Source organism: Chiloscyllium plagiosum, unplaced genomic scaffold, assembly GCF_037043375.1.
Source record: "Chiloscyllium plagiosum isolate Xiang-an unplaced genomic scaffold, Cpla_swu_hap1 HiC_scaffold_19, whole genome shotgun sequence".
NCBI lineage: Eukaryota > Metazoa > Chordata > Chondrichthyes > Orectolobiformes > Hemiscylliidae > Chiloscyllium > Chiloscyllium plagiosum.
In genome coordinates this window covers 20,331,844-20,347,837 of record NW_028270157.1, presented here as the reverse complement: position 1 = coordinate 20,347,837, position 15,994 = coordinate 20,331,844, and the positions used below count along the sequence as shown (strand labels likewise).

Genomic DNA, 15,994 nt, shown 5'->3' with positions numbered 1-15,994 from the left:
TTTTGGCCTTCCAGCTCAGCGAGCAAACCTATATCCAAAACTTATTTTCTGTGTAAATGCAGAATTGCAGTACTGTCTCATGAATTGAGCTCTAGCAGTATTGATCAAGAGGAGCTGTGTTAGTGTCTTGGATTTTGAAGGTCAAGGTGCATCTGTTAAAGCTCATGGGCATAAATGTGGCACACAGTTGCCCCAGTATGCGCTCTCATCATTCAGGGCTCGATACTGGAGGAGTCTGGCTGTGTTTCTCTAAGCCAGCCCTCATATGAAGAGAATACAAGAAACAGAGAGATGTAGATAGGTTAAATAAATGCACAAAAGAGTGCCAGATGGAGAGGAAACGTGAACTTGTCAACTTTGGCAGGAAAAGTAGAAAAATGACATATAATTCAGCTTGCAGAACAGAGGTACAGAGGATTTTGCGTGAATCTTGCGAATCACAAGAAGAATGCAGGTGCAGCACCTGATTGTGAAGTGAAATTAAATGTTGTTTATTGCCAGGGAATTTGAGTATAAAAACAGGGATGTTTTGCTATAGTTACATAAGATAATAGTTTCGTGAGCAGTTCTGGTCTTTTATTTTTAAGCAAGGATATAATTGCCCTGGGAGCAGTTTGTAGGGGGCGAAGAGCCCGGGCACAGACGAGAGTTCTATTTAATGGTGAGATGTGGTGATCTGGAATACACAGTCTGAGAAGGGAGGAGGAGGGAAGTTCTGAGTAGAAATTGGATAAATATTTGTGAAGGGGATTACTTGCAAAGCTATGGGGAAAGAGCAGGAGATTGGGACTAAATTCCAAAACTGGCTGCCCTCCAGCTTTGCTGGATAAAGTGTGGAGCTGAGAAAAGTGCTCCAGGTCAAGGAGAAGGGGAATCAACATCTTAGGCCGGAACCTTTCATCAGGGCTGGGGGAGGGGACTGAGAAATAAATGGGGGAAAGGTGGGTGCAGATAGGAGGTGGCTGTGATTGGTCAGTGGGAAAGGTGGAGCCGATATATGGGAAGGAAGATGGACAGGTAGGATCAGGTTACGGGGACAGAGTGGAGAGGAAGGACTGGGCCTGGGATGAGGTGGGTCTCCAGCTCTGCTGTACAATTCTGATTAGAACATTTACATCTCTGGCCTTGCTCCTGACAAAGACAAATCTGATCCTGGATCCATTTCCGATCTAAGCTGGATAGCCATGAGTTTACAGTCTGTTTCTGGTCTTTGTTCAGATCCATGAGGAAGCGGAAGAGAAAGCCACAGACCGTTTGCTGTTCAACCTCTTGACTCTGACTGTGAAACTGGTGAAGAATTGCAACTTGGTCCAGCTGCTCAAACCACACCCCGTTCTCACCACGATCTGGGGTAGGTACAGTCCTTCCACTGCTGGTTAAACACCGGGCACTCCTCAAAAGCCTCATTCCTGATGAAGGGCTTATGTCCGAAAAGTCGATACTCCTTCTCGGATGCTGCCTGACCTGCTGTGCTTTTCCAGCACCACACTCTCGACTCTGATCTCCAGCATCTGCAGTCCTCACTCTCTTCCCTCTGCTCAAAAGCTGACCCAGGGGTGGCCAACAAAGTAGTGCTGCTGTCATCAAGTTTGTGTGGGGCTAGATGCGTGGGAGGGAGTGTGAGGGTGATGATGTTTAACTGTTTAGGCCATGTCTCATCTGCTCTGAGCTTTTAGGACCCAGATCTTTGTTATAATGGCTAATCTTTACACTCGAAAGAACCTGGAAAATAAGGTCTGGGCATTTAGCCCCTTGAAGCTGCCACTCCATTCGGATATCCTGTTGGTACTGAACCTCAGTTTCACTCTCCAACTTAATTCTCTCAGTGTCTAAGAATCTGTCGACCCCAACCTCAAATGTACTGAGTGATTAAGCAGCAACAGCCCTACACTGTAGGACATTTTGAGATTGACAGCTCTCTGAGTCAAAATCCCTCTTATCTCAGTCTATATGGCTGACTCCCTCGAAACTGCAGGTACCCGTTTCCTTTGGTGGTAGGTTAGCGGGTGTAGTGATAATGTCTTTGGATTAGGAGGCCAGAGGACCAGGTAAATACTCTAGAGACATATCATTAAATTGTACCATGGCAACTAGTGGAATTTAAATTCATTTAAAAGTAATGTTCAATTAATAATTGAATGGTAGTCTTGTAGGGGATGGGTTAGTTGATTTGGCTGGTTTGCGATGTGGGTTCCATTCCTACACCAGCTATGGTTACTGGGAAGGACTCCTTCATCTCCCCTCACCTGAGGTACTCGGGTTAAACCACCTTCAGTCGTCCCTCTCTCCCGAATGAGAGAGCTACCCTAAAGCAACTTTATCTTTAGATTTGTTCTGGTGAGAATGAGACTATCACTGACTGTTGTAAAAAGCCATCTGGTTCATTATAATGCCCTTCAGAGGGGGAAATCTGCCATCCTTACCCAGTCTGACTCCAGATCCACAGTAATGTGGTTGACTCTTAACTGCCCTCTGAAATGCCTGAGCAAGCCACTCAGTTTAAGGGCAATTAGGAACGGGCAACAAGCTCTGGCCTTGTCGACAATACCCGCATCCCATCTAAGAATTTCTGAAAAGTACATTGAAGGGTTCATAAACTAGGACCCCACCAAACTCGAATCTGCTAACTCACCACCAGGTCACATCCAAGCTCATCTGTGGCACCCTCACTCCTGGGTTTGGCTCACCTCCGCCCAGCTGTTCGGAATGCTGTTCGCCTCCTATCAACCTGAAGAGCTGGTGGCCAAGTGGAACTCTGGCAAGGCACTGATCACGGAACAGAATTCCATGGAGACGCCAGCGGCACAGTTCTTGCTGGAAGAGCTGGACAGAAAGGTAGGCCCCTCCCGGAGAGAGAAGTGCTTTGATTCATGCCGTCCAGGCAAGACTGCAAATGTTGGTGAAATGCTGTCCACTCATTGATTCTCCATAAAAACCAAAGGGGCTAAACCTCTTCTCCTGCACAAAGAGAGCTCAACAGTTGCCTGGGGAGATTTGGAAATGAAGGGTTTGACAAAAGAGTCATAGAGACCTTCTCTCCACTTGATAATGACACCAGGTGTACAGGCCTTAAAAAGTAGAGGGTCACAAGATAAACATCCTTGCCCACAGAAGGAAGGATATGGGGTTCATTAAAACGAGGAATGCTCTTCTTCAGCACTGGCATTCTGACACTGAGGCACTCCCTCTGACAGTGCAGCGCTCCTTCAGCGCCAACCCTCTCCCACAGCGGCATTCCCTCAACACCGACCTCCGACAGTGCGGCACTCCCTCAGCACCGACCCTCTGACAGTGACTGCTCCCTCAGCACCGACCCTTTGACACTGTGGCACTCCCTCAGTACTGACTCTCCGACAGTGTGGCACTCCCTCAGCACTACCCTCCGACACTGTGATGCTCCCTCAGCACCGACGCTCCCTCAGCACCGACACTGCGGCACTCCCTCAGTACTGACCCTCCGACAGTGCGGCACTCCCTCAGCACTGACCCTCCGACAGTGCGGCACTCCCTCAGCACTGACCCTCCGACAGTGCGGCACTCCCTCAGCACTGACCCTCCGACAGTGCGGCACTCCCTCAGCACTGACCCTCCGACAGTGCGGCACTCCCTCAGCACTGACCCTCCGACAGTGCGGCACTCCCTCAGCACTGACCCTCCGACAGTGCGGCACTCCCTCAGCACTGACCCTCCGACAGTGCGGCACTCCCTCAGCACTGACCCTCCGACAGTGCGGCACTCCCTCAGCACTGACCCTCCGACAGTGCGGCACTCCCTCAGCACTGACCCTCCGACAGTGCGGCACTCCCTCAGCACTGACCCTCCGACAGTGCGGCACTCCCTCAGCACTGACCCTCCGACAGTGCGGCACTCCCTCAGCACTGACCCTCCGACAGTGCGGCACTCCCTCAGCACTGACCCTCCGACAGTGACCACTCCCTCAGCACCGACCCTTTGATACTGCGGCACTTTCTCAGCCCCAACAGTGCAGCACTCCCTCAGCACTGACCCTCCGACATTTCAGTGCTTCCTCAACACCGACCCTCCGACGCTCCCTCAGCACTGACCCCATGAAAGAGTGGAGTTCTCCTTGGACTGGTTGCTTCAGAGACTGATGGACTGATGTCTCTGAACTGAAACCACAGCCTTCTGGTTCAGCCAACTGTGCTTCACACTGAACCAACTGCACTGTTGGTTACAGCTCACGTTACTGTGCGAATGATCTGAATATTAGTACACCCCTCTGTTTACCACATACGGGAAGTAGTATATTGAGACGTTACTGTACTTGTCATCCAATTTTATCAGATTTCTCTTGCTGTTCTTATTTAGCAACACGTTGAACAGTCAGTTACATTGTCATGGGAACAGGTGACCACTATGCAGGATGCAGTTGTTTACTGTCGGTTCTGTTATAACGCAATAGTTCCATTCTTGTGTGACTCCGGGTTATAAGAAAATCACAAATTCAGCATAATTTAAACTAATGGGATTAGAAACACATTATAACTGAAACAGGTACGACAAGTTTGCGTTCTACAAATAATGGTCTAAATTCTCGAATAGCGTTGTAGCCAGTTTACGTTGAAGAAACTCACGTTACTGCAGAACTGAGTGTAGTTTGGGAATGTAGTCCTTGGTAACTACTGAAGTGGCTAAAAATGAGCCTTTGTGGCTCTGTTGCCTTTAACCAATGGCACAGCGTGGAGGTTCATGTTACTGAAGTTTGACCTCCAGCCTTGTGCAGAAACGTTGAGTGCGAGCAGGAGGGGACCGGTGAGATTGCAAAGTGTCCGCTCTGTGACAGGTGCAGGAAAACCTCCTCCTAAACTTTGGCTGCTTGGAGTCAAACCCGGTGCACTTATTGCATCCTCATGACATTCCAGAGAAAAGTGCTTTCTGAAATGCAATTTTAAAAATCTCACAACACCAGGTTATAGTCTAACAAGTTTAATTGGAAGCACTAGCTTTCAGAGCGCTGCTTCTTCATCAGAAGGTTGTGGATCCAAATCTCCAAATCATGAAATGCAATTGTTCATGTAGGAAATACAACAGCCAAATTGTGCATAGGGAGATCCCACAAACAGCAATGTCGAAAGATAACTGTAATAGATAGGCCAGCGCGGGAGCTATGGGCTAAATAGCTTTGTTTGCCGCTGTTTCATTCAAGATTTGTTGACTGACTGAATGGAATATCCTTGTGTGTTTTGATTTCTGTGAAGCGTCCCCTTGATTTTACATCCTAAATTTCTCAACACTGACAATTTGTCTTTCAGACCAAACTCTTGGCTTTAGCCTTTTGTCATCAGCTGCAGTCCAAGTTCCTGGATCTCACGCTGGGTGAACAGGTATGAAGAGGTATTACTGTTACGTCACAAATGCAGAGAGTGCTGAAGAAACTCAGCAGATCTGGCAGCATCTGTGGAGAGAGATGCAGTTAATATTTCGAGTCCACATCCTACTCTCCACAGATGCTGCCCGACTTGCTGAGTTTCTTCAGCACTCTCTGCATCGATTTCTGATTTCCAGCTTGCACAGTATTTTGCTTTTATTAATGTCCTGTCACCTGGGACTGCAAGGATGGGTCTGGTTAGAACTGGAAACGGTTATTGAGTCACCAAAGGAAAGCATCTAATAGCCCGGGTTACATTTTCTCACAATCATCATTAAATGTTTATTCTGCTGATGCCAAATTTCCTTTAGCTGCACTGCTCACGTCCTAACATCTCCTATTACTTCAGAATGTTTTTTGTCAGTTTGAGAAGCCAGTGAAGATGGAATTTTTAAGGGAAATAAAAACCTGTACATTTAACTAAATCTTATACCTTGCACCTGCCAAAGCACTCCAGCTTTGTTCTGCACCTCAGTGAAACACAGCCACTGTTGCAGCTTGGGAAATCTGGCTGCCATTTTGTGCACAGCAACACAGCAATGACCAGGTAGTCTGGCTTCGTGAAGTTGGTTGAGAGTTCAACAGGGCACTGAGGGGTGGTCACCTGTCTCTGCATAATAACGCAGAAACTTTCATTTATATCCACCCATGAGGATAGACCTGAGCTTCGGTTTAATCTCTTATTTAAAAGATGCCCCTTCCAACTTTGTAGCATGCATTCAGCGCAAAATCTTCTCGCCATGTAACATTTAAGTGCGTTAATATGTCAGTGGGTGGGATCGTTTAGTTTGGCTCGCACTTGCTTGCACATCCCATTTGAGTGTCAAACACAATCCTTGACATTCAGCCCTCTCGTTGCCAAACAGGTGATAAAGAACTTGCTGTTTGTGGCCAAAGTCATCTTCCTCTTGGAGTCTGTTGACTGTGGAGATGAAAAGGTGGATGAAAAGACAGAGGAGAGCGAGGATGAAATGGGAGCAGACGAAACTGAGGAAGACACGGCAGGAAAAGTTGCGTCTGATGGTGCCAAAGGGAAGAGAGCAACCCTGATGTGGCTGATCAGGAAGCTGTGTACTCTTGCCAAGAGAGAAGCAGCTCATTCCCCGAAAATATCTTTGAAGGTACTGATAGTCTCCTGTTTGCATTTCTGTGGTAGTCCAAGTCATAGGAAACCTCAGGTTGTTTCACAATAGACAGAACGGTGGTGGAACGAATGGTGGGGAGGGGTTGTTGATAAAGAACAACGTTAGAAAATAAGACTTAAAAACCCAGAAAGGGGGCATAATGGGGTTTTGGAGGGTAAATGAGGTTACAGGATTGGGAAGAACCCATTCACATCTCTAGTTTGTTCCATGATTCACCAAAACATTGGCTGATCTATATCCTATTTACCTTCCTTTCCTCCAAATCTTGTAATACCTTCGCCTAGTGAAAATCTAATATTTAAAATGCAACATTACAGAAATTTACCTCCTCCTTACTACCCTTGTGCCCCAGCAGTATGTCTTTATAAATTATTTGCATGAGATTATTTACTGAGTTGTTTATTTTTGCACGGGGTACTGGTGTTTGTGGTAAGTGCAGCACTTGTTGCCAATCTCAATTGCTCTTGAACTGAGCGCCTTGTTAAGTCATTACGGAGGGTGGTCCAAAGTGAGCCACATTGCTTTGGGCCTAGACAAGGTAAGGGTAGCAGATTTCCCTCCCTAAAGCATGTTCGTGAACCAGATTGGCTTATATGGCAATTGAGAATGGTCCCTATTAGCTTAGCTTTTATTTCCAGACTTTATTGTATTGAAATTTTGCCATTTACCACGGTGGGTTTGAATCTGTCTGTCTGGAACATTGGATTACTAGTCCAGTGACATTACCACTATGCCACCACCTCCGTTTAGGATTCCAGTTGGTGAACAATGCCCTTCACCTTGTGAATCTGAACGCAGTTAACATATAATTAGCAAACCATCTTAAAATCCTGAAATGAATCTCCACTAACTCACCACTTCTCCTTCAGGACCATAATGGTCTCCTCTGGTGTCTTTGTACTTGGGTGAAGTTAGCAAAATAAACATTTATTGCCATATTCCCCAAAGCTGTGACTGGGTGCATCAGTAATTCCCATTTGGAACGTGTATGTTGTGGACTTTCAGGCAAATGGTCTCCTTGAAGTTACAAGGTGAGCTCTTTACAAACTCCACCTGCCTTAGGCAGCGGGGTGGTTAAGAGACTAATATTTACTTTCATTGTTTTTTTTCTCTCCAGAGGACATGCGTCTTTAAGTTCCTTGGAGCAATCTCCGTAAACCTTGGAATGGAAGGAGTGAAGCCTTATCTCCCAGTAATTATTGCGCCTCTTTACAGGGAATTGAACAGTACTTACGCAGAGCAAGGTAAGCTTCATTATTGGAGTTGATCAACCATTCCTGCTTATCCGGGTATTGAATCTCTGACAGTGTCTCTTTACAAAACTCCCCAACTGGCTCCATTGCTAAAGAGATGGTTGAAGTCTGTGTTGTGAAATTGTAGATCACCAAAAGATACCATTCAGCCCATCATGTTTGTGTCAACATCCAGTTGATCCCAATCCCTTGCTCTTTCCCCATGGTTTTGTAAACATTTTTCCTTTTCAAACATCCAGATTTAGCTGTTAGCCTCTGTTGGGTTAAATTTCATACGGTGAAATAGATAGGGTGAGCTGGTAACAGCCTATGTGGTAACGCGAATGTGTGAGCTTATGGTGCATCTTTTAACATTTTACACATCATTGGAGGTGACACTTAGCGCTGTGGAATGCAGGTCAGGGTGAGATTGCAGCTAATCTTTTAAAAATTCAAGCAATAAAGGGAAACTAACAACATATCTGATCAGCATTTGCAAAGCATGAACTCCAGCTAAACCAATCTGCCTCATAGAATGTGCAGCTAGGGAACAGGCTATTCAGCCCCTCTGTTCCATGTTGGGTGTTGTGCTCCTTTCAGGCCTCTCTCCCATCCCATTCCATAAACATACTTTTCTCCCTCATGTACCTATCCACCTCCTCTTAAATGTATTTGCTATTTTCCCCAGCCACTCTTTGAGGTAGTGAGTTCCACATTATTAATTGCTACACGAGGAAGAATTTCAGTCACTTATTGACTGATTCCCTGAGTTAACCCAAAGCCTAGCCAATGACTTTTAGAAGGTAAAAACAATGACTGTAGATGCTGGAAACCAGATTCTGGATCAGTGGTGCTGGAAAAGCACAGCAATTCAGGCAGCATCCGAGGACAGGCAAAATCGACGTTTCGGGCAAAAGCCCTTCATCAGGAATAAAGGCAGAGAGCCTGAAGCGTGGAGAGATAAGCTAGAGGAGGGTGGGGGTGGGGAGAAAGTAGTATAGAGTACAATAGGTCAGTGGGGGAGGAGATGAAGGTGATAGGTCAGGGAGGAGAGGGTGGAGTGGATAGGTGGAAAAGGAGCTGGGCAGGTCGGACAAGTCCGGACAGGTCAGGGGATCGAGTTTCTGGAGGTTAGAAGCTAGGATGAGGTGGGAGAAGGGGAAATGAGGAAACTGTTGAAATCCACATTGATGCCCTGGGGTTGAAGTGTTCCGAGGCGGAAGATGAGGCGTTCTTCCTCCAGGCGTCTGGTGGTGAGGGAGCGGCGGTGGAGGAGGCCCAGCACCTCCATATCCTCGGCAGAGTGGGAGGGGGAGTTGAAATGTTGAGCCACTGGGCGATTTGGTTGATTGGTGCGGGTGTCTCGGAGATGTTCTCTAAAGCGCTCTGCTAGGAGGCGCCCAGTCTCCCCAATGTAGAGGAGACCGCATCGGGAGCAACGGATACAATAGATGATATTAGTGGATGTGCAGGTAAAACTTTGATGGATGTGGAAAGCTCCTTTGGGGCCTTGGATGAAGGTGAGGGAGGAGGTGTGGGCGCAGGTTTTACAGTTCCTGCGGTGACAGTTCCTCCTGGGAGCAGATACGGCGGAGGCGGAGGAATTGGGAAAATGCCATCCCGTATTCCCAATTCCTCCGCCGTATCTGCTCCCAGGAGGAGTGGTTCCACCATAGAACACACCAGATGGCCTCCTTCTTTAGAGACCGCAATTTCCCTTCCCACGTGGTTAAAGATGCCCTCCAACGCATCTCATCCACATCCCGCACCTCCGCCCTCAGACCCAACCCCTCCAACCGCAACAAGGACAGAACGCCCCTGGTGCTCACCTTCCACCCTACCAACCTTCGCTTAACCAAATCATCCGCCGACATTTCCGCCACCTCCAAACAGACCCCACCACCAGGGATATATTTCCCTCCCCACCCCTCTCCGCCTTCCGCAAAGACCGTTCCCTCCGTGACTACCTGGTCAGGTCCACGCCCCCCTACGACCCACCCTCCCATCCTGGCACTTTCCCCTGCCACCGCAGGAACTGTAAAACCTGCGCCCACACCTCCTCCCTCACCTCTATCCAAGGCCCCAAAGGAGCCTTCCACATCCATCAAAGTTTTACCTGCACATCCACCAATATCATCTATTGTATCCGTTGCTCCCGATGTGGTCTCCTCTACATTGGGGAGACTGGGCGCCTCCTAGCAGAGCGCTTTAGGGAACATCTCCGAGACACCCGCACCAATCAACCAAATCGCCCAGTGGCTCAACATTTCAACTCCCCCTCCCACTCTGCCGAGGATATGGAGGTGCTGGGCCTCCTCCACCGCCGCTCCCTCACCACCAGACGCCTGGAGGAAGAACGCCTCATCTTCCGCCTCGGAACACTTCAACCCCAGGGCATCAATGTGGATTTCAACAGTTTCCTCATTTCCCCTTCCCCCACCTCATCCTAGCTTCTAACCTCCAGAAACTCGATCCCCTGACCTGTCCGGACTTGTCCGACCTGCCCAGCTCCTTTTCCACCTATCCACTCCACCCTCTCCTCCCTGACCTATCACCTTCATCTCCTCCCCCACTGACCTATTGTACTCTATGCTACTTTCTCCCCACCCCCACCCTCCTCTAGCTTATCTCTCCACGCTTCAGGCTCTCTGCCTTTATTCCTGATGAAGGGCTTTTGCCCGAAACGTCGATTTTGCCTGTCCTCGGATGCTGCCTGAATTGCTGTGCTCTTCCAGCACCACTGATCCAGAATGACTTTTAGAAGTTGAACACCAAACAAAAAAAAGCACAAAAAACTGCGAATGCTGGAAATCAGAAACAAAAACAGAAATTTCTAGAAAAACCCAGCAGATCTGATAGCATCTGTGGAGAGAAAGCAGAATTAATATTTGGGCCCAGTGACCCTTCTTCAAAACTGAAGAAATGTTAACTGTGCTTTCTCTTCACAGATGCTGTCAGATCTGCTGAGTTTTTCCAGCAATTTCAATTTTTGTTTTTGACTTTAGTTCGTTAGTTGCTTCATTAAGGTGGGAATGCTGTGGTTTGTTTTGGTTGATGTGTTCCTGGTTTTGAAAATGCCTTGCGGTTCAGTGAGCTCTGTCCCTGCTACATACAGGGCCTGGTATTTATAGTTTAGCCTTTGGAATGACCCAGCCTGCTGCTGCTGCTTTGTCCTCTTCCCCTTTCAGACTCGACATTGAGGAACCTTTCCCAGGAGATCATCGAGCTGCTGAAGAAACTGGTCGGGTTGGAAACGTTCTCTCTGGGCTTTGCAGCCGTGCAGAAGCAGGCCAGCCAGAAGAAAGCTTTGCGGAAAAGACAGAAAGCTCTGCAGGTTGGGACAGAGTCATGGCGGGCTGTGAAATGGCTGCTTCCTCATACTCCCTACAGCGGAACATTTCCTCAATTCTCACCTTTCAGTCACTTATTAAAAGCTCCCTCCTTCACCAAGCAGAAGGTCACCCCTTGCTGTTGAATCTCTTGTTGACCTCACTACATTCTGTCTTTGTAACCACCTCTAGCTCCACAGCTCCCTCTGCTTCTCTGATTCAGACCTCTTGCATAGCATTTCCAGCAGAGAAACAGGCCCCTCAGCCCAGCTGCCCTGCATGAGTGCTATAGCACACAGTCCTAGCCTCGTCCTCTCATCTCATTCTACAAACACACAATTTTATTCTCTTTGTCTTGTGCTGATCTACTATCCCCTGAGTCTACGCTATTTCTCTGAGGTGGTGAGTTCCACATTCTAACTAATAAAAGCGAAATTCTGCGTATGCTGAAAATCTGAAGCAAACACAGAGAATGATGGACTGACTCACCAGCTCTGGTAGCATCTGTGGGAAGAGAAACAGTTAAGGTTTTGAGTCCAGTATAACTCTTAAGAACATATCAGATTTCTCTCTCCACAGATGCTGTCAGACCTGCTGAGTTCCTCTAGTGTTCTCTGTGTTTCAGATTCTAACTGTTGACCTGAATTTTCCTTTTCAGAAACATTAAAGCTCTCTTTCAGGCCTCACTGATTTTTACATAGCTTCTCACTTTCTGCCACTCTAGGAATGAGGGAAAGTGCCTCATTGGCTCTTCTTATGAGCTTCTTAACTTGTCATTGTTATTTTCAGTTGTATATTTGAACCCCCAGATACTGTACTCCCACATCCTTTTTACCATCTTGTTTTCCAAGAGAGAATTTGGCTTCATACCAGAGTGCACTACTCCACATTTAACTACATTGCACATTCCCAGTTTCCTCCTTTCTACCGTTGCACCACGCCTTTAGCTACTTAAGCCCTGAGCTCTGGAATTTTCCCACCTCATCCCTTTCTTTCATCTCTTAAGATGCTCCATAAAATCTACCTCTTTGACCAAGCTTTTGGTCAGCAGCCCTAAAACATCCTTTGTTTCTTTATTCTGTTTTTATTTATAATTAAAACAAAAGTTAGCTGCATGATGATCGCTGTCAATTGTTGGTTCAGCTAAGGCAATCTGCCACACTTACCTTGTCTGTCCTACATATGACTCCAGACCCACAGCAATGTGTTTGACTCTTCACTGCCCTCTGGGCAAATAGGAATTGGCCGCAAATGTTCACAATGATGTCCTCATTCTACAAACAAATATAAACATTGCCCACCACTGTACACACTGACTGTTGCATGAATCGTGTTATGTAATCTCCCCTGGTCTTCCCCCTGTCGCAGACCTGCCTTTAGTTCATGCTACTCCCTTTCACTAACACACAATTACTTGCATGTATATCTATCTTCAAATCTTAGGAAGGAATTCTTTCTCTCCATCGATTCTGCTGACAAGAATTTTGCTTTTTTTTTGTTTTTTTAAAATCTGTTTCTTTTCTTAAGTCATCTGTTCTTATAAGCCACCTTATGTATTTAAATGCCACATTTTTGATAACGTTGTCCTGAAATGCCTTGGGACATTAAAGATACTGTACATTACTGATTGTAAACATGTTCATCATAAATGGGTTTACATTTTATTAACATTAGTTCTGACTATTTCAAATGCAAGATTAGAATCGTAGAATCCCTACAGTGTGGGATCAGGCCATTCGGTCCAACGGGTCCACACTGACTCTCTGAAGAGCATCCCACCCAGACTCACCCTGTCTCTGTAACCCTGCATTTCCCATGGCTAATCCAAGACCTGGATGCTGTGGACAATTTAGCTTGACCAATCCACCTAATCTGCACATCTTTGGACTGTGGGAGGAAACTCACCAAGGCGCAGGGTGAATGGGCAAACACCACCCAGGCTGTCACCCAAGGGTGGAATTGAATCAGTGTCCCTGGTGCTGTGAGGCAGCAGTGCTAACCACTGAGTCACTGTGCTGCTGTTAGAGGTTGCCATTGGTGAATATTTGGTTTTGCTAATTTATTCTTATCCCAGGATATGGTCTCGCAGTTCCAGCATGTGTTGTCCATCCCTAATTGCCCTTGAATTGAGTGTCTTGCTCAGCCAATTCTGAGGGCAGTTAAGAGATCACCACATGTAGACCAGACCAGGTAAGAACAGCAGATTTCCTTTTTTAAAGGACACTAGTGGCCCAGGTGGGTATTTATGGTGATTGGTGATTCCTGAGACTAGTTCGGATTTGTCAGTTGAATTTAAGTTCCACCAGCTGACATAGTGCCATTTTAACCTGTGTTTCCAGAGCATTAGCCTTGACCCTGGATTGAGGTTGTTGTGGCATAATGGTAGTGCCACTGGTCTGTCTGGGGGGTCACAGGTTTGAATTCAATAAAATCTGGAATTATAAGCTAGCCAGTAGTGTAACCATTGTGGATTGTCATTAAAAACCCACCTGATTCACTGAAGTCCTTGAGGGAAGGAAATCTGTCCTTTCCTAGTCTAGTCGACATGTGACCAATAATGTGTTTGTTTCTTAACGACTCTCTGAAATGGCCCTAACAACTCCTGCTCTGTTTAAGGGGCAGTTAGGGATGGACCATGAACACTGGCCCAACCAGTGACCCTCCTTCTGATGAACAAATAGAAACAGTTACACGTCCAATAACATTATCGCAATAGCACCATTCAGACGGTAACTCCTTAAAGATGCTATCAGTATTCCTCCATCTGTCATAATCATTGAGCCATTATTCTGTTTGTTGGAAATGGACGAAAAGGCAGAGGAGTACATTAATATGGGCACATAGTTGGCACGGACCTGGGTTAATAATATATGCAATCTTAGGTAAAGTTCCTCCATAGCAGTTTGAGAATTTAAATCTACAGTGAGGTTTTATGAATAAAACACTGGTGCACATGAAGCTGTTGTAAAAGGTTAACCAGTTCCACTGTGTCTGTTTAAGGAGGTTTGGGTGGTTCTTACCAGGTCAGAGCGCCTACAGGGGTTCAGGCTTATTCCTGATGAAGGGCTTTTGCCCGAAATGTCGATTTTGCCTGTCCTCGATGCTGCCTGAATTGCTGTGCTCTTCCAGCACTACTGATCCAGGATCTGGTTTCCAGCATCTGCAGTCATTGTTTTTACCCCGTTTTTGCCTTCGGAAATGGACATGGGATGAATAATATATGAAGGGTTTGCCTGTGGCGCCCAGATAGATTAAAGTTTGAATGTCTGCTGACGTTTTCCAATGTATTAAGGGGCTTTGCTGTATAAATCTGATGGATACTGACCATGTTAATACTCTTCATATTTTCATTCAAAACAGACAGTGGCAAATCCGGATATTGCCGCAAGGAAGAAACTGAAGAAGCACAAAAATAAAGCGGAAGCCAAGAAAAGAAAAATTGAAGTCCTTCGACCTGGCTACAAGGCGAAAAAGGCCCGAAGCAGCACGCTAAAGGACTTGGCCATAGTGGAGTGAAATGTTTTAGTTCAGTCGTTTTGTACGTGATGATTTTATGCCAGAAACTAAAAGATCACTTCTGATGGCCACATTTTTATTTTTGTCTCCCATTCCCAACAATTCTTTTGCAATGTGGCTCAGGAGTATTTAGCATGAAGTACAGTTTAATGTACTGTTTATCTTGGCAGATTGTCAATAAATGGTGCTTTGTGATAGCGCCTGTTCTCACAATACGCTGCTGTTATCTATCTGTTACCTTTCTGGGAGGGAAGAATGAAAGCTTTAGTGACATGAAAATTGCACATTTCAGAGCTCTGAGAGGCAGAGGGATCTCGGTGTGCTAGTGCCTGAATCACAGAAGGTTAATTTGCAGATACAGCAAGCAATTAGGTGAAAGGTTATCAGGGATTGACGTAACCAGATCACCTGTGATCTTATTCAGTGTCAAGGCAGGCTCAAGGGGTCGAATGGCTGACACCGACTGTTTGTTCATCTGTTGTAAATCAATTGATAATAATCATGACTTTGATATAAAGCAAAATGCTGGACCTTTTGAAATGTACTGCTGTATGGAGTCTGAAAGACTTGGCTGTTCACAAATACACCTTTATTTGTCAGTATTTCCATTCTGATTTAAAGCCCAAGGTGGATGTTTCTATCCCTCACATGTGCACCCCTTTACCTGAACTCCTTTAGTAACACCTTTTCCACACATCCCTCAAAACCTGGACCAGGTTCAAGTCCACTGGTGTTAATCTTAAAACTTCCAGTGCCTCCACAGCCTTTAGTGAAGGAAGAGATTTCCATTCCCTTCCTTCGAAAAAATGTTTGCTGAATTTGCTCCAAAATGACTACTTTTTTAAGGTAGTGGTTATTTATCTGGATTTCATTCTCTCGAGGCAATAAAAATCTGTTTAATAATTTGACACTTCAGTTAGATCAGCCCTCAGTTTTCTACAGTGGAGCACAAGCGTTGTGACTCTAACTTTTAATTTAACCATTTCCATTTCACTATCAATCTGTGCTATTTCCTTTCAAAAGCTAGTCTATCCTTCCTGATGTGTGGAACCTCAAACTAACTACAGTGACTCTGATAGGGCCTGACTCAGACTCTGTATAACTTAAGCATTGCATTGCCATCCCCACCTACCCTCACACCCAGCCTTGCTCCATGTGTATTCCAAGCTGTTTGTGATGACCGACTACGTAATATTGATTGGAAATTATTAACCATATCTAAACCTTGCTCCTGTTCCATTTACTGCCCAATGGCAAACTGAGATGTATGTCTCATGTCATTTATAGAACCATAGAATTTACAGTACAGGTGAAGGCCATTCAATATGTGATGTCTACACTGGCTCCCCAAACAGCTACCCAGCTAGTCCCACTTTCTAACCC

General features: G+C 46.1%; 1 protein-coding gene across 3 annotated transcripts in view; it reads left to right on the top strand.

The window, feature by feature from the left end:
- utp20 (UTP20 small subunit processome component) overlaps positions 1-14,824 on the top strand; it is a 114,907-nt gene extending 100,083 nt beyond the window's left edge. For all 3 annotated transcript variants that reach the window (XM_043709794.2, XM_043709795.2, XM_043709793.2), the window contains 7 exons: positions 1,219-1,351; positions 2,639-2,835; positions 5,274-5,345; positions 6,256-6,510; positions 7,652-7,778; positions 10,955-11,100; positions 14,456-14,824. In XM_043709794.2, coding sequence (XP_043565729.2) covers positions 1,219-1,351; positions 2,639-2,835; positions 5,274-5,345; positions 6,256-6,510; positions 7,652-7,778; positions 10,955-11,100; positions 14,456-14,611 — 1,086 coding nt within the window. In that variant the 3' untranslated portion in view covers positions 14,612-14,824. The remainder of the gene's footprint in view (positions 1-1,218; positions 1,352-2,638; positions 2,836-5,273; positions 5,346-6,255; positions 6,511-7,651; positions 7,779-10,954; positions 11,101-14,455) is intronic.
- Positions 14,825-15,994: the final 1,170 nt, after the last annotated feature.